General features: G+C 41.4%; 2 protein-coding genes across 7 annotated transcripts in view; one reads left to right on the top strand and one right to left on the bottom strand.

The window, feature by feature from the left end:
- The window catches only part of RARB (retinoic acid receptor beta), a 728,677-nt gene that overhangs the window by 163,087 nt on the left and 542,471 nt on the right, over positions 1-23,119 (bottom strand). The window lies entirely within an intron of this gene.
- On the top strand, positions 9,497-10,769 carry LOC308251479 (ubiquitin-ribosomal protein eS31 fusion protein-like). Its single transcript, XM_080674950.1, has one exon. The coding sequence runs from the start codon at positions 10,282-10,284 to the stop codon at positions 10,750-10,752; it is 471 nt and encodes a 156-aa protein (XP_080531076.1). The 5' UTR covers positions 9,497-10,281; the 3' UTR covers positions 10,753-10,769.

Below are 23,119 nucleotides of genomic sequence, written 5' to 3'. Positions count from 1 at the left end.
CATGATTTATTGCTCTGCTATGACTGTCTTGAAATTTCTAAACTTTGGAACAAAGAGACAAGCATTTTCATTTTGCATTGGTTCTTGCAAATAAAGACGCCAGTCCTGGCTCTAGAATACCATCTGTAGCAAAGGTTTCCATCCTGGTTCCTTTGTGAGGATGTGAAATCTTGAATAGTCTCAGGTTGACCTTCACGCTAGTTTTAAGACTGTAGATCAGACAGAATCAAGCAAGGCTACCATAATCACACTGTCCCCTGGGGATCCCCCTGGAAGCTTCTGAGCAATTCCATGACCCCAGCAAGAGCCAGAAACTAAAAAAACAACAACTCTGAAGATATTTTATGATCTTCTACTGGACTTTATTTCCCACATGCATAAGGGACTGGAAGGAACAGGGAGAATACAAAGAACTTGTTCAGAATTGGATAACATTTCCCCCCTAATAGCATATGTATATTTAGGTGCAATTTTGAGAGGAGGCCCGAAAGCTCATTCATAGACCTCTTAGCTGCCCCTGACGCCCACTTGGGAGCCATCTAAATAAAGAGTGAATTACAAATAAGGTGAAGAATAGGAGATTGAGAAGTTAACCTGTTATCCAAAGAATTTCTGTGCAGCAGGTTAAATATTATAAATGCAATTTCTTGAAGACCATCTCCCTTGTTCTCAAGAATTAGAGTTGAGATATGGCAGAAAAGAAAAACTTAAGACAAGAAAAAACAAAAATGGATGATTTCACTGGGCTGCGACATAGCTTTCTTTAATTCTGGTCTTGAGAATTTACTTTAAACCAACTAAAGACATCTGTTTTCTAGATTACTTGGGCCAGTTATTTTGTGCCCTTCCATGGTGAAACCCATAGTTACCGATTTATTATCAGGATTACTCTAAATATAACAGGGCAAGAAGCCAATGCATTTTAAGTTTTTTAATTCTCAATTATTTTACTGAGAAAATGCACCAAAATAGCTCCTAAGCTACAGCCCAGAAGTTCGCAGACCCCAGCTGCTTTGCACATTAATTACTAAATCTCATCTGGACCCAAATGAAAGATCCTCATCTGTACTGAAGAGGGGAAATAAAAGGTAAGCAGAAGGAAACAGAGCCAAAACATGCTCAAATATATTTAAACTCTGCAGAAGAGCATGACTTTTAAAATCTCTTTTAGAAGTTTGGTATGCAACATTTCGCCATCAACAAAGCCAGGACTTAGCTTTGTCATAACTGCGGGTTGATGACAATGTGCATCACCGTGGCAACTGCATATCACATCACTCAAAGGCCTTTCACAGACACCAATAATTATGATGCATTTGCATTGTTTTATGATGGTAAAAAGGACCTAAATTTAAAAAGAAAGATAAGCTTGTCCACAATTTGTTGTACTTTTTCCAAGTTAATGTAATTTTCAGTGCCATTCTGGGATTTTCTCACTGGAGTTTTTCCTCACTCATTTTAAATGTGCTTACATCCTGAAGCTGAAGCGAAAAGGAAGAAATCAGAGAGGAAGAACGAGTAGAAGGGAAGCTAGTCAGACATCTACATTGAAGTCTTCAAGTGCCAGATAACTAAAATCACGGGCATTTACTGGATGCAACCTTCTGCTGCTCTGACAGCGCAAAAATCCCACTAGCAGTTTATGGAGAAAATACTGCTTACGCTCCAGCTTTCCAAATGGATTCTGTCCTTTATGGGAAATCCATGGTGCCTCCAGGCTAAGACCAGATCCAGTGCATGCTCCCAAATCCACAGAATGATGTAGAGCCCACCAGCCCCTCAAAGTTGCACATGCCCTTTCCCCAGTCATACTTATCCAGACCCCCAAACCTAGAGTGTTCTCGCTCCTCTGTGCCTTTACACACGCTGTTCCCTAAAACTCAGAAATCCTTTTCCTGCCTTAGCCTTTGGTTCACACCAACTCGTGCTCTAAGATACAGGCCCCAAGAGCAGTCAGGCACCTGTGAATTCCGACCCGCCATCCTTGTATATTCGTTGGAACATTCATTCTACAACACTGCATTGATTGATTTTTGTGTCTCATTTTTCCTCAAAACACTAGGAGTCCTTTGCAGGCAGGGGTGTATCTTAATCATCTTTATGATGGAACATGAGCAACCTTTAAAATTAAAAAAGAACACATCACAAGTTTGTTTTTTGCCTTTTATTTTTTTTAAATTATATTTTATTAATTTTTTACAGAGAGAAAGGGAGAGGGATAGAGAGTTAGAAACATCGATGAGAGAGAAACACTGATCAGCTGCCTCCTGCACAACCCCTACTGGGGATGTGCCTGCAATCAAGGTACATGCCCTTGACCAGAATCGAACCTGGGACCCTTGAGTCCGCAGGCCGACGCTCTAACCACTGAGCAAAACCGGTTAGGGCTCTTTTTGCCTTTTAAATATCACATGGAGATTCTGTGTAGAAGCAAAGGGAGGTCATCATAGAAACCTAAATTCAGTAAATATTACCACCAGCAAAATTCCTTAACTTTAAGGAAAAGGAAAAAGGAAGTTATATTTTCAAAAGTGAAATTCCAGTATCATAAATTCAGACAGAAACACTAACTTCATGATTTATCCCAACCTCCCTTCTTTCCATTTCCAAATTAACAAGAAATAGGCTCAAATTTCACCCACAGCTCCTCTTTCTTGATCTTCAAAATTCAAGTTGCCATATTATGTCAGCACAGTGCCAAGATTGGAAGTTAAATAGGTCCCCAAAGCAAAAGGTAAAGCTCTTTTAAACAACATGAACTTGCTTGCAATTAGCACGTTACAGCTTCCACCTAAGTACCATGTGTATAAAATACACTCCAGCAGCTAACTGCTGTTCTGAGGAACTTAACTTTTCTACTTTCTGTACCTATTTTATAGGAGAAAAGCTGGCAGGATACACACCGTCATTTTCTTAAGTGTTCCTTCTCTGCTTTTCCATTTCATACCTGACTTTCAGAATGGCAGCCTCTTGATCCCACCGGAGAGAAGGGGGGAAATGGTCCCAGCAATAAAAGAGGTACCTGCCAATTAGTTAGACTGTACTTCAGTTTTCAATTAAAGGCAGCCTAATGGATGGACTGGGACCTATTTTTTTTTCTCTGACAGAGCCCTTATTTTTAAACTCAGCTTCATTTTCCAAAATTGCGGGCTTTAGATAGAAGAAACATCTATCTTGAGTGAAAAGCCGTACGTTCTTCTTGTATTTCCTGTATCAAAATTACATTTTTCTCCTCGGTGGCTACTTCCCGAAGCTTTCTGCTGCCCAGGTGGGGCTTGTTAATGGAGGGCCGTGCCTGGTGTTATACTGGGCGGCAGAAGATGGGGTATCCGATCTGGTCCCCCTCCCCGGGCCAGGAAGCCTCACCTGGGCGCTTTGAGGATGCTTTATTCTATTTTTTTTCTCTTTTCAAATAGTCATTCCATGAAACTTCATTTACCCTTTTAATTTGCTCCAGAAGGGCAAAGAGGATAACTTAGGTGGGTGTGTTTATTTTGAACTCATCTAAAAGCACTTCAGTCTCTCTTCAGCATCTGCCTTGTGCCTGGAACTGGGGAATTATTTTCCTTAGATCAAACAGGACTGGAAATTTCCTTGGATGTGGTTGGCCTTCTCCCTCGGAACACACATGTTTTCAGGATTGCTATTCTTACCCAGAGTTTTCTCCGATGAATAATTAAAAGACGTTCGCAGGCAGGTGTAGGGATGAGAATTGGGGCCCCACAAATCCTCATGGAGCTACATTTAACCATCAAAGGACTGAACGGCGTCGCGTAAAGAGCTTAGCAGTTTTGTTTCTGTGGGACAGCCCTGTGCCTAGACTTTGGGGGTGTGGGGGGAGCAATTCCCTTTACTACCGACAGGAGCCGGGTCAATCCTTCAGGACCAGACCAACCCCCCTTTGCTCAAGACTGGAAACTAAGTTGTGAATCACATCGCTCTGGTAACCTGAGGTTTAATGCGTCTGTAGGGGAGAGGTATAATGCATCCCGTAGTCATTCCTATTTGCTTTTAACATCACCTGAAGTTGAGCTGGTTCAGGCCAAAGGCGGCTGCAAGAGGCACATTAGGACTGAGCGCCACACCTTAGCGAGCATTAGAACAGACATCGTGAAAACACCGGGCCGTGACACCAAAGTAATGCTCTCCTCCTGCCAAGAAAACGGAAAGGGCTTTTAGGAGCCCCTCAGAAGGAGACTCGGAATTAATTTGTAATTTCAGGTTTCCACACGGCTTTTAGGAGCTTGCTTATCCAGAGACTTTCAGAGCATCATCTCCTTTAATTTTTAATTTTTATCCACGCGCTGTGCTCCAAAAATATACCGATCTGAATCCTGGCCCCTCATCTTGTTATCTTAATGGGGGAGGGATAGAGTATCCTGCCCGCCACTCCGCATTAGGTGTCCTCATTTACAGATTGAAAAAAAAAAAAGTGCCGGACATAAATTATTTAAAATCTATTGTATCAGTGTGTGTTCTGTAAGCATTCACTACCGGCAACGCAGACAGATTATTTTTCACTTTTAATTGTGTTGATACCTTATCTGCTTTGTTGAAAGTGGAGAGTGGTATGTGAAACCACCTCTCGCGCTGAGGAGCTGAGAAGTGATGGGGTCTATTATTTAAAGCCAAAGTAACCCATTTAGTGGACATCCCTTTAACACACTCCGAAGGCAGGGAAAACCTGCAGATGCTATTTATACTGGTAATGTGTCTATTACCGTGTCTAACATGAATGAGGGTCAAACAGAGCCGAGTTCCTTAAAGAAGCTCTTAGTGGAGGGACTCTGTGACAGCAGATACTCTATGTCACTATCCAGGCACAAAGGCAGCTACTGTGTGGGTGAGAAGGAGGGTCATTCTCCTCCATCTGCCCTCCAATCTCAGATGTGCTGTAAAGCATGAGTGTAGAGTGGATGGGATCCTCTCCAGGTGTGCTTGAAAACCCTGTCCTAAATGAAAGGAAATATCTAGAACAATGAAAATAGTTAGATAAAATGACTAATCTGATTGTAATAAAATTGTACATAGGGTACAAGTTCAAATGAGCCCTAATTGCTCCCTTCCCTTTCAACCTCTGAAGACCAGAAGACCATCCTCAAGAAATGCCCGTAGGTTTGGGATATGTCCGTATGGTGTCAAAAGTATTTCACCATTATCTGAATTTAAAAAAATATATATTTTTATTGATTTCAGAGAGGGAGAAAGAGATAGAAACATCAACAGATGAGAGAGAATCATTGATTGGCTGCCTCCTGCACACCCCCTACTGGGGATCAAGCCAGCAACCCGGGCATGTGCCCTTGACCAGAATCAAACCTGGGACCCTTCAGTCCACAGGCTGATGCTCTATCCACTGAGCCAAACCAGCTAGGGCACCAGTATCTGAATTTAAAACATCCCTTCCAAACCCAAAAACTTAGGAATTCATTTTGGTTTATCGACAGATGAGTGGTAGAGTATATACAGATAGTGACTGTAGCTTTTTCCGATATAGGCTTTTTATTAAGTTGAAGACTTATCATAACTCTTTTGTAACCTCAGCACCAAGTCCAGTGCCTGATCTGGCTTTCTGTAAATATCTGCTCATGGGAATGGGTGGAGGGCTGCATGGGGGAATGACTCAGTGTGCCTAAGTTCCTCAGCCAGGGTGGTAGGATGGCCAAAGAAGAAAGCATCTGAGTGAAAGTCCAAAGGGCCATGAGCTGGTTTCACTCTCTGCCTTTAACTGGCCTTGGGACCCCAGGAAGACTGTTGGACTCCTCTTGCAATTGCACTTCACACATTTAAATTGATCTCTACACACCTCCTAGGGCTGACATTTGAGATTTCCGTCACTCGAACAAGGAAACGTACATTCGAATGTCCCCAGTATGAGCCTCAGTAAATGCAAAGAGATGAAGGGAGCCCAAATATGGGTCCTTCTCGCACTGAGTCAAAATCCAGCAGACAGGCAACTCCCAGCAAAGTAACCAAGTCACTACTGGGACACACACAAAAACAACGAACCGCATCCCACGTGACATGTGTGAGTTTCATTTCCACACTGTCAAATATAATTTGTGGCAACCCACTTCAGTGAAAGCCAAAAGTTAGACCCCACGCTGTTCTTACTCTCCAAACCTCAGCACCCCAATCCAGTGGGAGCTTCAAACTGAACTCCTGACCTTCCCAGCAATTATCCCCGGAATCTAGACAGCCCCGTCATCACCTCCAGCCAGTGTGGGAGAGAAGCAGCAGCCAGGAGTGCTCTGCCTCTGTTCCCGAAGGGGACCGGGGTGAGAGAGAGGCTCCTGCCTTCCTTCCCATCTGGTTTCTCCAATAAAAAGGAAAAAAATAAAATGGAAATGAAAAGTCTACAATTAAAAAAAAATTACATTGAAACTTCCTTTTGCTAATGTCTGTAAGATGATTTCTGGCCTGGCAGGAGATTCCAGATGGGCTGTGTAATGAATATAATTTAATACGAAAAACCAGAGTTCAAAGAAACACATTTTTCCAAGTCAGAAGGTAGTGGGTTGTCTCACACTGCTTAATGTAAAACACCGGGACAAGCCATGGCGTTCCTTTTCTCGTTGCCTATTGGCCTGTCAACCCAATAGCAGTGTGGCCAGACCCGAAGCCATCAAAACCAGAAGCTGTCACTCTCCCAAAGGGGGCTGGCTCTGGGGTGCGCTCACCCGAAGGGCCAGAGACCACTAACCAGGCCATGTGCCCTCCTCTCGGGCCTCAGGATTTATAACACCAATTAAGGCCATAATGAGTGCCCCAAGTTGACCTCCCAGGAGCAAGAATTAATTAAGCACAGTATTTCTTAGTAAAGAATGACATTTTTTTCCAAGCGAGTTCTAGAAGGGAGCCATGTTTTCCCGCTATGACTGTGCTTCCGTGGACAATTCTTAATTGTTAACACCAATAGAGCGTTCCAGGAACGTGGCCTAGTTTATGTTTTTAATTTGATAACAAAAGAAAACAATTTTTACTTTAATCCTTATTTTGGAGGCAAAGAGAATGTTTTGAGTATGTTGTGTAGATGAGAAGCACAAAGTTACTTACATCACTCACATAATATCACTTCTTTTCATTATCTACATTGCCACAAAAGGAGGAAGCAAGGGCTCATAGTTATCATTTCCTTCTTCGCTTGCAAAAATGAAGTTGTGTTTTGAAGCTATTTGTTCCCCCAAAGTTCTTATGATTCTATACATTTTGTAATAAAGCTATTTTATTTTTTTTTTATTTTTTTTTTAAGGCTGACTGAGGCAGCCCAGCCGGGTGTGGCTCACCAGTTGAGCACTGACCCTGGAACCAAGAGGTCACCCGTTCAATTCCTGGTCAGGACATACGCCTAGGTTGCGGGCTCAATCCCCAGTAGGGGGTGTGCAGGAGGCAGTTGACTGATGATTCTCTCTCATCATTGATGTTTCTCTCTCTCTCCCTTCCTCTCTGAAATCAAGAAAAATATATTTAAAAAAATAATAAAAAGGCTAAGACTTCCATTTTGTAAACTCCCCCAAGAGCATCTAATCCAGGGTGTGGCTGGCTCCTACCATAAAGGGCCAGATGTAAACCTTTTAGGCTGTGGACCTCATCATCTCTGCCTCAAATCCTCCCCGCTGCCATGGGGAAAGCAGCCCTAGATAATTCCTTAATGAATGGACCTGGCCATGTTCTGAAAACTTTATTCATAAACACTGAATGTGATTTTAGCCCATTTCAATCTGTCATACAAATATCCTAAGGTTTTCCTTTCAAGTTTTTAAAATGTGAAAAATATTCTTAGCTTTCGGCTGTATCAAAACAGGTGGCAGGCCTGCTTTAGCCTGTGGGCTGTAGTTTGGCAACCTGTGGTCCAAAATATGTGTGTGTTTTTAAGTAATCAGTGAGGTTTGAGAAAACAGGATATCTGTCCATCTTTTTCTCTTTCTCTCTCACACACATGCATAGATGGTTACACACAAATACACCTTCATTACCAACATCATGGTCTCTGACACAGTTGCTGCAGCATAGAGAAAATGTGGCTTCAAGCGTGTCTCTTTAGTGCTATGAACCAGAACATGAAGAAATCTCAGCCTTGAAGAAGCGTTGTGAGGGAGGTGGAAGAAAGAGACCTCCTTCCTCCCCCACTCGCTCATGAAGAAAATTTCCATTCTCATTAGAGATCATGTCCTCTCTTCCTTGAAGGCGTGAAGGCAGCCAGCTCTGACCTGGGAATCCCTGCAGCCTACTTGCCAATTAATGTATTTAACTCTAAAGAGCAGGGGCTTTTTAATGTAGTTCATCCATCACTCACGGCACATTTTGGTAGAAAATATTAGGATTTTCAAATAACTTTATAGCGCTGTAAATTGCCAACATACCATCTGCAATTGAGTTAACATTTATAACCAAACTGAAATAATAAATAAAGCAAATTACGCTGCAAATATTCGCGAGTGCCCAATATGCACTTGAGAACGATAATTAGCGTTTTATAATCACGCTTCATTTTCTTTATCCAACTCCCTGTCACATTAATGATAAAATATTTTAAACTGTGCACTATCAGCAAATGGCAGAACAATCTCAACATTAGCCATTAACTAACATAGAGAATGAAAACAGTTTGTGCTGCTGACATTACGCATCCTCCAGAGAAGTTTTACTCCTAATCCCATTCTCCAGTCTCCCTAGCTCTTATCTCTCTTTTTTTTTCTTTTTCTATCCCCGCTCCCCCTGAAAAAACAACAACAACAAAAAACACAGGGCCCAGGATGCCCAGGCTTTATTTACACCATCTGAACCTGGAGCTCTGGAAGAGCTAAGGGTACACATTCTTTCACCAGAAGAATAAGAGAGAAATGTAATTTAAAAATGTATTATGCTCCTCTGGTCTAAAAAACTGAAAGGGTCTAGAGGTCAAGAAGCTTAAGTCATTCAAATGGAGTAACTCTGGTGCTCAAAAAATTCCTTCCTAAGCTCCCTCTCTCGTTATGATCTGACATCCTGGCTGTGGTTTGTGCAATTTTTGCCTAGCGCCAAACAAAAATTAACTTGACTCAATAAATCAGTAAAGAATAAACACACACACACACACACACACACACACACACACACACACATTTTCAACCAGACTTTGCACCAATTAGCAAAAGTTTCCCAAAGTTTCCCAGTGTCTTCCTCCAAAACCACATCTTTAAAACAATTGCATCCAGATGCTTTGTTGATTCTTTTCTGCCCTGGGCTCCTCCCCCATTTGCACTGGACATTTCCATTTTCTCACTGGGTTGCTTGGCTCTGTGTATAATTCCCACATCTCTTTGGTCCACACTGAGATGTGTGTGTAAAAGTAACTTCAGATTCTGAAGACCCAGTAAGAAAAATAATGTCAATCTCTCAATAGTTTGATATCACCTAACTGTTGAGATGATAACATTCTGGATATTGAGTTAGATGACATACATTATTGAAATTAATGTCACGTGTTTCTTTTTACTTTTTTTTTTTTAAATGTGGCTACTAGATAATTTTAAGTTACATGTTTAAGTTACATTTGTGGCTAACGTGATATTTTTACTGGACAGTGCTGGTCTAATGGGTCCTAAATGCAATGATGGCTGAAATTTTTTGAGTACATGCTCTGTTATTGATCAAAAGAATGATCACTAAAAGGCCAAGTCAAGTAAAGATGTTGATCAAATAAATCCTTCATGAGTCCCATCAGGCAACTCCAGGCATTTCAAAGAGCAGAAAGCCTGGTCTCAGCCTGCACATGGCAAAATTGTATTTTTATTGCGATAAAGGTTCAATGAACCAGATGTTTACTTGGAGATAAAGGGAAAGTAGAAATGATTCTATGAGCTGCCATGTGCTCGGCCTCTTCACTTGTCCAGCTCCTGTTTTCAGGGGTCAAAAACCTTGCTGTAGAGGCAGTCTAGTGGATATGGGTTTGGCTCCTGCTGCTGGACAGCCTGGGTTCAAATCTCACTGCTGCCTGTTATTCACTGTGTGACCTTGGACATGTCCCTTAACCTCTCTGTGCCTTGTTTCCTCATCTTTAAAATGGAGAAAGAATCATTTCTATCTCATGAGGTTGCTATGAATATTAAAGAAGCTAACACAGTAAGACCTTAAAAGATGTAAATACTCAAAACTATTAGCTATTATTATTGCTTATCTCCCTTGAAAGGTAGATAGCTTGCACAATGCAAATGGAAGTGTTAAAAAGTGCGAGTGAGGCTGAAACAAAAAGTAAGGCAAGCTTTCTGATCTGCCATCTACGGTGGAGTCGCCGCCAAGATGCAGATTTTCGTGAAAACCCTCGTGGGGAAGACCATCACTCTCGAGGTTGAACCCTCGGATACGATAGAAAATGTAAAGGCCAAGATCCAGGTTAAGGAAGGAATTCCTCCTGGTCAGCAAAGACTGATCTTTGCTGGCAAGCAACTGGAAGACGGGCATACTTGGTCTGACTACAGCATTCAAAAGGAGTCCGCTCTTCATCTTGTGTTGAGAATCTGTGGTGGTGACAAGAAAAGGAAGAAGAAATCTTATACTGCTCCCAAGAAGAATAAGCATAAGAGAAAGAAGGTTAAGCTGGCTGTCCTGAAATACTACAAAGTGGATGAGAATGGCAGAATCACTCGCCTTCGTCGAGAGTGCCCTTCAGATGAATGTGGTGCTGGAGTTTTTATGGCCAGCCACTTTGACAGACATTATTGTGGCAAATGTTGTCTGACCTATTGCTTCAACAAACCAGAAGACAAGTAATTATATTTGGGTTAATAAAAGACACAAACTAACATTTGATTGTTGAATTTTATTCCAGTGAATTTTTTTAAGCATCAAAGTTGATGGATCAAATTGATAAACTATACTTTGGCAGAAGAATTCCATTATATTTAATATCAGCTGTCTAGATAATAAAACAGTTTGTGTTTGTTTTTCTTTTTTTAAAAAAAAAAAAATTAAAGTAAGGTAAGACCAGGAAAGCAAGCAAGCTAGATGTAGGAGGAGAGAAGAGGGAACAAAGTGTGGGAGGTAACACAGGTACAGGAAGATGAAGGTGAAAATAAACGTGGCCCACTGGGCTCCTCCCCAAAGCCACGCCTGTCATTAGCTGACAGGCTTATTCACTGACCACAGCTCACCGGCTGTACATGCCTACGAGAGGGAATTATCTGTTCATTTTAACAGTTCACGCATGTTTATTTCCGGTTAAAAGGAAACTGCATGCTGTGGGTTTCTGTGCTAGCGTTTTCTCTTCTGCTGCTAAAAATTTTCATAATATTTTTAATCACAGGGAAGAAATTCAGAAAACTTCATTCTCTCACTCTCATCCATGATGTCTTCTTAGCATCTACAGCAGAAGTTGCAAACTGCTAATCTGCAAGCTGGACGGAGCCAAAAAGACATGTTTATTTTGGCTCAGGCTGTGGTGGCCGGCACAGTCTCTTAAAAACTTTTAAATATGTTGCCAACATTTAAAAAGTAGGAGATTTCAATTACAGAAGAGATTGGCTTAATGTTTCTGCCTAATATTTTCTTGATTAATCATCGTATGGTCTGAGTGACTTCCAGAAGTGAAATGTTTGAAGACCTTGAAAATACGATAATCCTCAAGGCACAGAGAGAATCACTTCAAGTATTGGAAAACCTGGCAGGGCTAGTCCAGGTCTATGCTCATTTCCCACAGGGCAGTGGCTCTCAAAATGTGGTCCCCAGACCAGAACCCCACATTTTCTGGGAGCTAATTAGAAATGCAAATTCTCAGGCTCTACCCTAGAACTCCTGATCTGAAACTCTGGGGGTGGGACACAGAAATCCATAGTTTAACAAGCCATCCTGGTGAGTCTGCCCCATGCTAAAGCTTGAACTCCATCCAGACACGGCAGCAATCAATGAGAAGATAGCTGCTGTCTTTGTCCCACTCCTCAGTACTCTCTATTGTGCCAAATTACCCTGCATCATTCACTTACCTCCTGGCCTTCCTGATAAGGAACCCAAATTCTCAACTCCAAAAAGAAAAAAAAAAAGTAAATACAATTTCTCAATGAGGCTACTTTTTGCAGAAAACAATCAGGTATCCTTTAAACCTGAAACTCAATTAAATGGAATGACATATGGTGACTTTTACCTTCCGAATGATATGAAACATAACCAAAATGCATCCTTGCCATACTTTCAAGAAGTAATGAATCAAAGATGAAAGTAAGTAACCTTAGTAATTATTTGAAATTAACCTGGCTTACCTGACAGGTGGAGAATCACATTCGTAAAGGAAAAGAGAAAACGAAGTAAGCTGGGGCCCACTGGTGTGGCCCAGGGCCTACACCTCTCCTGGAAAAATGGAGCAGTAACAGCACCTTCCTCATAGAGCTGCAGTGAGGATTAACTGAGTTAAGGTAAGTGTCTGGCACACAGTGTGCGCTAGATCAGTGCTTTTCTCACTAAAGCAACACTGGGTATACGTTAGAGTGTTTCTTTCTCAAAATAATTTGAATGCTCAGGTAAGTTATTCTCCTCAAAAGCAAAACTAGGTTTCAATGGCTTGTCCAAGAAGTAGGGGAGCCAGGATTTGAACCCAGGCTACCCAATTCCTACACCACTGCAAGATTCCATCTCACCAAGGCTGAGCCTGCTGTGAAATATACGGATCTCTCTTTTCCAAAGAAATGCAACCACTCTTTTGTTATCCTGAGATAATGTTCAGTTTGTGGGTCATTCTAGTTCTTTCCCACCTTCACCACAAGTAATGCATGAACAGGGGAAGGGAGAAGAAGTCAAATCAGTCTATTTCACTCCATGTGGCTGTTATTCAAAACTTCCAGTAAGGGAGGGGTTGGAACATCCAATGGGATTAATACGACCTATGGATTCTGTGACCAGTGAGAATCCAACCCCCTTTACAGTAAGTAGGAGTCGAGGTGGTAATCCAATGAAATGTTTGAGACCAGTAAGAGATTTGAAGAATTTCAAGCTCTCACAACTTTGCCTCACCAAGTGACAGGTAAAAGCCACCCAATACACTTCCATTATTCTACAGATCGCCTTACAATCCAAAAAACTCAATACTTTAACAAGTCACTGCTGCAAGTATTTATAAAGAGAAAATTCAGCACATTTTACTTGGTTTGGTGTTTAAATTTTAAATAGAAACAAGTTAATAAATAGCTAGGTGAAAAGGTAAAGGGATTAAGCAAAAAAATAAATAAATAAATAAATCCAGACAACAGCATGGTGATCACCAGAAAGAAAGGGGTGGGAGGGATAGAAGAGGATATACAGGGGATCAATGGTGATAAAAGGAGACTTGGGGTGGTAAACACAGATGATGTATTACAGAATTGTACACCTGAAACCTATATAATTTTAGTAACCAATGTCAGAGCAATAAAATTAATAAAAAATTTAATTAATTGATTCATTAATAGCTTGTGGGGTTTTAATATAATTTGAAATGGAAAAAATATACAGTCAGAGAACAACATGAATTGCACAGCAAGGTTAAAATTTTTCTTTTATTATTGAGCTTAGAGAGAGAAGGGAAAGAGGGTGGGAGGGGGAGAGAGAGAAACATCGATGTGAAAGAGAAACATCAACTGGTTACCTCCCGCACACACCCCAACCAGAGATTGAACCCGCAACCTGGGTATGTGCCCTGGTCGGGAATTAAATCTGCCACCTCTGGGTGTATGGGATAAGCCACACTAGCCAGCGCACAAGGTTGAGATTTTAAAAGCAGCCATCTAAAATACAATGAAACATCTCTCATTTCATAATAATACAGTATACCACAGTAAAACCAATGAACATACCATGATGGATTCACTGAGTAATTTTTAAGTAAACACCCCTGCATATTTTCTCACTGCCCTTCCCTTGACAGGCTGTACTTTATAAAAATTCATGTCCAAGTTCAAAGAGAAAAAAAAGCAGACAACAGACAGCATTTTTTAAACAGCCCAGCCTTGGAAATATGTACAGAATTTATGCATGTTTCAAGTGCTCCTTCTCCTTTGCCAGAGGGTATAATTAAGGGCCCATAAACAACTTCCAAACTGAGGCCAAAGAGAATTTCGGTCAAAGTCAATGGGAGTTCAGCACTCTGACCATGCACAAGAATAGCTTGCCCAAAAAGGAATAAATGACTATCTTGGATGGGAGCTCAGGGAAGCACAGAGACGAGAGCCTCTCACATTAGAACCCACATTTCATAAAACTAAAAATTCACTCAGTGGCCTAGAATCAATAAGATAATAATCATATGATCTGCTACCAGCCAAGGGAAGGCAGGGGGCTTGAACGCGAGGCTAGCTCCCTGGCAGTCTGGTTCAATAAAGCTGGCAGAGCTGGGTTTCACTTGGGCCTTCTGGTCTACTTTTCCCTCTCTGTTGTCAGAGACATTATGAATATGTTAAGTATATTTCACTTTGTAAGTTACCTGTGAAGCAAGAACCCACTCAGACAGCTTAAAGATGGATGGTAGGCAAATGCTCCCCCACCATTTGACTCAGTGAGCGCATGCCCAAAAGCAGGGCAAGACTGGTGGTGGGAAGCCATGGTTCCCTCTGTCCCCCTTGGTTCCCACTTCTTTTTCAAAGTGAGCCATGAGTCTTCTATTGCATAAAGATGCATATTTCTTTCCTACAGTAGACACCTAGGAATAAGCCACTTACTTCATCTGGCAGCAAACAAGAAAGAGCCTCTGGTGCAAAAAGAACCCAGTGTGAAGCAGACTGGATTTTCCAAAGATTGCCACCACAACTTCTCCCACTTACAGATACTCTTCTAAAGCTAGTCTGGCTCTGTCCCAATGAGAAGAGGGTTTATGTCCCTTCCCCTTGAATCTGGGTGGCTTTGTGACTGCTTTAACCAATAGAATTTGACAGAAGGGGCACTATGGGACTTCCAAGAAATAAAAAGCCATGTGGTTTCCACCTTGTCTTCTACAAAAGCTTAGCTTTTGGACCCCGGAACCTCCATGGAATAAGTTTGTACTCTGAGACTGCCATTTTGTGAGGAAACCCAAGCCGCATTGAGAAACTACACGTAGGTGCTCTGATCAATAGACAGTATCAACTACCAGATGCAAAACTTAAGACACCTCCAAATGATTCCACCTCCCAAATATCAAGACACTGTCAGATGTTGAGTCTTCTTAGCTGAGGCCCAGAGAGAATGGAGCACAGACCAGCCACCCACACTGTGCCCTGTCTAAATTTCTGACCTACAGAATCTGTGAGAAAAAAAAAAAGTTGTTTTATGTCCCTAAGATTTGCAATGGTTTGTTAAAATGGTAACTGGAACACACTGTTTGGATGATCAAGGGCCATTTTAACTCTAGATAATTTTTATCTCATACACTTACATTAGAAATTAAACTAAGGAAGAAGGGATTTCCCTCTCTCTGTCCTAATACATAATAGAGTTATTAGAAAAAGCAAGATGATACTGTATTCATGAACTCTCAGTAAACTGCAGTATACCCTGTACTTGTTAGTAATTATAGGATTTATCATTTCATGATGAAAAGGCATCTGTTATTTCACTGGTGTGTATGACAAATGGGGAAAGACCAATATTTGAAATTCAAAACCAGTTCAGCTTGAGGCTAAGAAGTGACCTTAATAATTGATAAGAAAAGTCACCCTTGGCAGACATCAGCAAGCCATCTCATCAGGTAGCAAAGCGAACCCAAATGTTGTTCTTGTGTCATCTATTCCACACCCAAGAGCAGTGTGGCAATGGGTGGCAGGGAAGAGACAGAAGACAGATAGAAGTGTACGGGGTGTTCACCCCGAGTGCTCAGAGGAGAACTCACCTCCTAAAAATAAAAATGGAATGACTTATGATGCCTTCTGAAATGGTCATTCTTCATGTCTTTCCTGTCAAAGACACTCTCAGCTAACATTGTTCTAACCATGTTCTCTATCTGCTCCTTCGCCTCTGCCCTGTGATAACTTGAACCTAACACAATAATTGAGCACAAATGTGCTCTAATCCTATTTGGCTTTTCCCTATCTCTTCCACATATTATCTATTATAGATTCCTTCAACAAACATTTATTGAGTGCCCACATCATGCCAAGGTTTGTTGTAGGTGGGGAAAATACAGAACAGAATAAGACTTACAAAGCTCCTATTCTCATGCTACATATATACTAGTGGGGGGGAGAGAAAAACGGTGAATACGTAAACAACTAATCAAATAATTTCAAACAGCGGTTAAGTGCTACAAAGGAAGTTCCACTATGGGGATCCAGGCGCGTCAGGATAGCTGCCAGCACTTTTATTTCCATGAAAACTCAACAGGCCGCTTTGGAGAAGTGGTGATGATTCAGAAGAGGACAGCTTGTAGGCCTAGGACTGGGCTTTCACATAAAGAGGGGGCGAGAAACTGCACCGTCACTTCTTGGGGATTTCCCTAGAGAGGCAGGGAAGATTATTAAAAAATAAAATTAGAGCTATGTTATGATCAAATTCAGTTCAGAGAGAGGAAATTTGGGGTGTAACATAATATGTTTTCCTGTATCTCTCCTGTGAACTGTGCTTAAAGAACTTGTAAAACAAAATGTTGGCAGAGAAGAATGGTGTAACAAATAGGAGGCACAGACAAATAAGGGTGTTTTTCCCCAAAGGGTTTTACATAAACCCACAGAGCTTGATCCTAATGGGGAGAGAATCCTCCTTCCACAGCACATGAATGCAACCATATGTACAAGACAACCGCATTGGTAATCACATGAATATGAAAAAAAGAAACCATCTGCAGTGATTCTAGGGACAGAGGGGGTTAAACATCAGGGACGTTTACCAATGTTGTCTATTCTCCTTCTAGACCCATGGTGTGGTTGAATTTCTCAATTCAATACATAACTGCCTTTCTCCACTGAATATGAAAATGGTTACAGTTAATGAATTGTGTGTGGGAGTGACAGAGGCTCCAACAAAGAGAGGGCCTTGGGGACGGGAGTAGAGAGGTGGCTTGTGATCCATCAAGGCTTCAGAACCAAAGACTGACCCACTCCATTCTGACTGTGCCCCCAGAAGGCTTGAGGAAAAGCGGCAAGTGCTAAAAAGATATCGTTTCCAAAAATGATCTATATCGTTTTTTCTATCCCACTTAAGTTGTTTGATATGTCCTTGTAGGAATTTCATCTTTACTTTTTATTTTAAAATGTTATTAAAATGCTAAATACGAAAACACTTAAACATATCTTCATTTTCCACCACAAGCCTAGAGCAACTGCCAACTGCCCAGCAACCTTGACCTAATACAGGCAAAGAAAAGTTCCTTGGAGTCACTGTTGTCACCTCTCGTGCAATGCTCTTATTGCTATTAGTGGACATAGTCGAGAACCGCAATGCTACTTCTGAGGCCCAGAGCTCATAAAGGATAAGATGGATGGAACAGAATCAAATCATAAAGGAATATCTGATCTAGACTCACTAATTCAAAATACTCTTTTAGATTTCTTAATATTACCAATCCTGTGAACTCTTCTCACAGCAAATACCCCATCACAGGGATAACTGAAGAAATGGCTTCATTATGAGTTTGGGTTTAAAACCAAGTATATTAGGTGGTGACAATTAGACACATTTAGGCTTTGTTATGGAATTCATAATTTTGTGCAGATGCTATCTGCCACAAATATTTACATAAATAAATTCATTAACTGTATATCTATGTGCGCCCGAGACTCAAATTTATGATCAACAGGCAAGGCTTAGCATCAAGTAATCATTTAATTAGAGCATTATTTCCCACCAAACTCAAAGCAGGAAATAATAATTTAAGACCAAAATATAATATTGGATGAAGAATTTTACATTTAGTTCCATTTTGGAGAAACAAGCAGAATTAGCAGACCCAATCTCTGATGCCCTCTCCCAAAATTTCTGGTATTGGACTGGTAACTTTCAGACTTCTTCTATCACAATTCAACACAACAAATATACTGAAAGCTATTCAAGCACGTTCGCATAATATTTTTTGTTAGCATAATATTTTGGATGGAATCATAAACATGGTATATTATGCATTCAAATGGAAAAGATGCCATCAAAAGATATTACAGAGTACCGGGCCTATAAATTCACTAATTTAGGGTACAATGTTGAAGGAGCATCTTATGCAGCAGGACATGATCCTGGGAACTGATAAATATATTAAAAAAATATGCCTCCCCACCAAATTTTACTATCCTGTAACTAATTCTTTTTGTTAATAAGGAGTGATATAAAGGATATCATCAGCTTTCACAAGTCTTTCTGGGCTAATAGTATGGCCATACGCCCAAAGTCCCCAGATATATCACAGCTCATCTACAATTTGAGGACAACATATAGAAATAAGATCCAAACTAAAATTCTCCTTTCCCTGAGGAACAGTCAGATGATCCCTGCTGGGTTCGACTTACAAGGATAATTTTCCCAACTTGGCGGACTTTCCAGGCTGCATGAATGGTGGTGTTGTATACTTAGCATGCTGCTATTTTCAGATTCAAAAGCACAGAGGAGAACTAACACTGCTGGATCCTTCTAGTTTCTCCAAATCTGTTTAATCACGAAAATCCTTTCTAAAACCAAAGCCTTCTCCCCCTCGCTGACCTACCTTCGAGTTTCCTGCCACTCCTTATGTGAAGGCTCATAAGAACCTGAGAACTGCATCTGACATGCTCCAGTTCAGAGCTGCAGCTAATGTAAAGGATTGTGTGTTGTTGTTTTTTCAGGCACAGAAAAAGCCTCCATACAAGCCGAACTAAGAGGGTCACTGACGATTTTGCCTTTTCTCGTTGGAATATTTACTTTGCAAATCCACCAAACTCTGTTATAAGTGAAGCATTACATGAAATCCCGGTAGGGAGGTGGGTGCCCATGTTACAACCCAAAAGCTGCCTCCGGAACCCTGGAGAACAAGTTACTAAGTTAAATTTACTGTGTATGCTTCTCACATTTTGACACCAGTGAATAGGAAGCAGACGCCCTGGCAGACAGGCCACCTTGACTGTCCTGACAAGTTGGATGACAAACTTTATAAAAACAGCCCTACCTTGTACACTTAAGCAGCCTGGACTTTGCCGCTTTGAAATAGAACAAAACCAATGCAAACAAAAATGCCCCAGGCGACAGCGCCGGCCGCAGAAATGGTGCCAGAAATCCGGGCAGGACATTGCTAGCAAAGGAATGCCATCTTTTCAATAAGGAACAAGGAACAAGGCTCTAATGGGGCAGGGCTGCCAGAACCCCAGCTTTTCCCCATCACCCCAGACAATGCTAGCATTGTACAGGCGGGAGATGCACACAGGTTTTTATTCCCCTCTCTAGATTTTTTTTTTTTTCAGGGATGAGTTCTAGGGTCCCCAGAACAAAATTTTCCCCATTCTGGCACTGCTTACCCATATGACACATCTAGCTGACTTTCTGAAGCGGAAAAATACTGAACGACATCAAAAAGACACAGCTCATAAAAGGACAAGAGAGATTCCAACCCCAGAGAAGCTGTTATGGTAAGAGAAGCCTGGTCACAAGGAAATATCTAGAAAGATGTGTGGTTTGCGTGACATGAGCCTTGTGCTAGCATGATTCTTGTGCATCAGGGCAGACATTTTTGGTACAACATGAAAACAGAAAACAATGATTCCATCTGGCATGCTGCAGAATGAACCCCAATCTGTTTCCAAAGCTGAACTGGCTTTGTGGGTCTTAATAAGAGGCATATGTCAGTCTCCAACTGTTTGCTTGCCGAAGGGATTTCTGGGGTCATCTGGCTCCATGCGATGTTTGCCTTGTGAGACGTCACTGGAATCGGACCCGGTAAAGGTCTCCTTCTACTGGGTAAGGCCTTCCCAGTCTCTCCAAATATCAAGCAGAACAATATGAGGAATACGAAGATGTTTAGAATCATAGACTTTGAAAAGACAGTTTGAAAAGATTCAGGAGAAATTAAGTGCAGACATGCATCCACGTTAGTTTCCACAATAGCCATTTCAGTAACAGAATTGGATCATCCATCAAGGCCACGGAGGCTAAATGTTAGTCCCTTAAACTCTACTTTAGTTTCCTCATCTGGGAAATGGACGGGGGAAAAAACGGATTCTTCCTACTTCCGTAGTTCTTCTGAGGGTCAAATACAAAACCTAAGGCAGAAGCTGCTAGCTCTTCACCGAATTCACTGTTTCTTTCTATAATAACAGGTCTGTGCCTGGGCACGTGGCTAGATGACACCACTGGCAGTTGGGTTTGGTCCTGCGAGCAGCTGTTGCCAATGACGTCTGCACTCCAAGTCCTGGGCTCCAAGGGGCAGGCAGGCCGCCTCCTCCAGGTGCTCCTTCCTATTAGAGACCATGCCAAGGACCTAGTGGACGCCACGCTGCCACCCTGGAAGGAGCCTGCCTTCCTAATCACTGTGTGGATTACCAATCAGGTATACACGCTTTGATCTGTTGTGCGAGACAGAAGGAAATTCTGTATGAAATACTGCCCATTTTGGAGGTTTCTATTTGGCACTGCTTAATTTAAGTCCGTATGTGAAAGTACTCTGGAAACACGAAGAGGCAATAGAAATGTAAGATATTTTTATTGTTTCTATGGTTTTATACAGGTACCCAGGTGGGAAGGGAGGCGACCATACAGAGTGGGAAGACGAGGGGCCGTGTCCTCGAGAAGAGAAATACAGGGGCTGATAAAACAGGAAGATCTTCCCAGGCCATTTCACTTCTTATGTCTTCTTTCCAAGAGTTTACCCAGGAAAAAGAAATAGAGAACTGAAAGCTCTCTACCTAACTTCTCTAGAAGGTTTAGAAAGAGAGAAGGCTGGAACACCCATTTCCCAAAAGTAACTAATCATTACCTATGCTGGTGTAAATTTTATTTAAACAGAAATGATTCCCAGTCATAATTTATCTCTCTCTCAGGAAACCTCAAAAGTATACTTCTATTTCTCTGATGAAAATACATTTTTGTTTTTTGTTTGGTGTAATTTTAATACATGGCCATAATTCATTTTTAGATGATGGCTGGTCCCTAGGAATTTTGTAAAAGCAACTTATTTTACTCTTCAGTTGCTTTAATTAAAAACAAACAAACTGTTGACTCCTGGTGATATTGTTTAAAAAGTGACTAAAACTTCATGAAATGGACTTGAGACCTCAATTGACAGGTTAACTATGAATATTAGAAATTATTCCCTTCTGTACATCAAAGGTAAAACATTTACAAAAAAAGTATAGAACTTTAGCTTGTTTGATTAAACAAAAAGAGCCAGTGAAAGTGCTCTTCATATTTTAAAACAATAAAGCATTTATATAAACATTTATAAACTTTTAATTATTAAAAGATTTATAAACCACTTAAAACCAGCAATTTAAATGAACTATTATCACCCGGCCAAGCCAAAAAAAAAATACAGGGTTGCAGGCAAATTCAGAATCCACTCTCCACTTCCTGTTTGTTGATGCATCAGAAGAAAAAAAAAAGACAGATTTTCCTGTCTTTTCGACCCAAAATGATTTCTCAATTTAGAACATTTGTCCAGAAGAAGAAGGAAAAAAAAAAAGAGTTTTCTTCTCCTACAGGAACTATTACTAGGAAAAACCAGATTGCCATATCAGCTATTTCGATGTGACCGGCTCTGGAGGTAAATTTTAGATGTTGAGATTTTTTATTTCCTTTAAATTACTAAGATCCCACAGCATTCTTGAGTATATCATTCCAGTTGCTAATCCTTAATTAGTTTGCTTAAAGACAACCTCAAAGAGAACAAATCTTTTGCAGTGAAGGGTTAATTCTGAGGTAGAAGACAGAAATTGCAAAAAAGGAGCTAACTTTGACCACCAAAGGCTTGTCCGGTATAGAATATTTCACAAAAGTTTACATGAGTGTATCATCACAAACCCTATATAATGAGGTGTGATTCATTATACTAATCCCATATAATAAAAGCATAATAAGCAAATCGGACTGAATGGCTGAACAGCTGCACAACCACCGGTAGGGACCATCCAGGACCACGCTATGACACCCACTGGCACCAGGCCAGCTAAGGTGGGTGCGATGCGATTGGTCGGGGGCCTGGCCATCGCCCATGATTGCCCCACAGAGGGAGGCCCAGGCCACTGGTCGGTGGGGTGATCAATGAGAGGCAGGAGGGCTCCACGATCGCCCCAAAGAGGGAGGCCCAGGCCACTGAATGGCAGGCTGTAATGAGTGGGTGTGCGGGGCCTCCCTCTGCGAGGGAAGCCCCGGTCTGGGTGCCAGCAGCAGGAGGGAAGCTGGTGCCAGCCGGGGGAAGGAAGGCCTACTCTTGCAAGAATTTCGTGCATCGGGCCTCTAGTAGAATGTAAAAACTTATACTACGGTGTGCATTGCCACATATCTGCTTTATTATGTGTCATTGGTTACTATATGAATTACTATGTATTTAGATCTAATTTCTGATTAAAAAAACATCAATGCACTGCAGCCCTACTATGTGTAGAGCTCTGTGCTAGGCATGGATAATAAATCTGTGGTGAAAGACCAGCTCCAGCCCTCCTGGAGTGGACAGTCTGACAGAAGAGGCTGAGATCAAACAAATGAGCCCATAAATAAGTTAGTTACAGTTTAGAGCTACAAAGGAGAACGAGAGAAAATGCCTGGCTGATCTAGTTGCTTGCACAGGGATATGCAAAACTCACATTAACAGAGTTTCCATTTTTCCACAAAAATTTTTTTAGGATTTTAATTGATTTTCTTTTCCCTGAGAGGGAGGGAGTGAGGGAGCCAGAGAAAAACACTGATGTGAGAGCAAAACATCAATCAGCTGCCTCCTGCAAACCTCCTACTGGGGATTCAACCCACAACTAGGGCATGTGTCCTGACTTGGAATCAAACCAGCAACCTTTCAGATGACACCCAACCAACTGAGAGCCACACCAGCCAGGGTATTTTTCACAAAAAAAATTTTATAGGCTTATTTCAAGTTCCCTGGTTTTCATATTCATCTACAACATTTGCCTGGAACACTCTTCTTCCCTTCCTCATTGAAAACTGCTCACACCTCTATAAAATCGTCTCTTCTCTAAAACTTCCCTTAAATGTGTCACAGGGATATGAAGCTCCTCCTCTGAGCCCATCAAGCTCCCTAACCACA

Source organism: Plecotus auritus (assembly GCF_963455305.1).
Source record: "Plecotus auritus genome assembly, chromosome: 6".
Lineage (NCBI taxonomy): Eukaryota > Metazoa > Chordata > Mammalia > Chiroptera > Vespertilionidae > Plecotus > Plecotus auritus.
This window is presented reverse-complemented; position numbering and strand designations above follow the sequence as displayed.

Excerpts from the sequence above, each read along its gene's own strand:
- LOC308251479 (XM_080674950.1), top strand. The coding sequence starts at position 10,282 with ATGCAGATTTTCGTGAAAACCCTCGTGGGGAAGACCATCACTCTCGAG.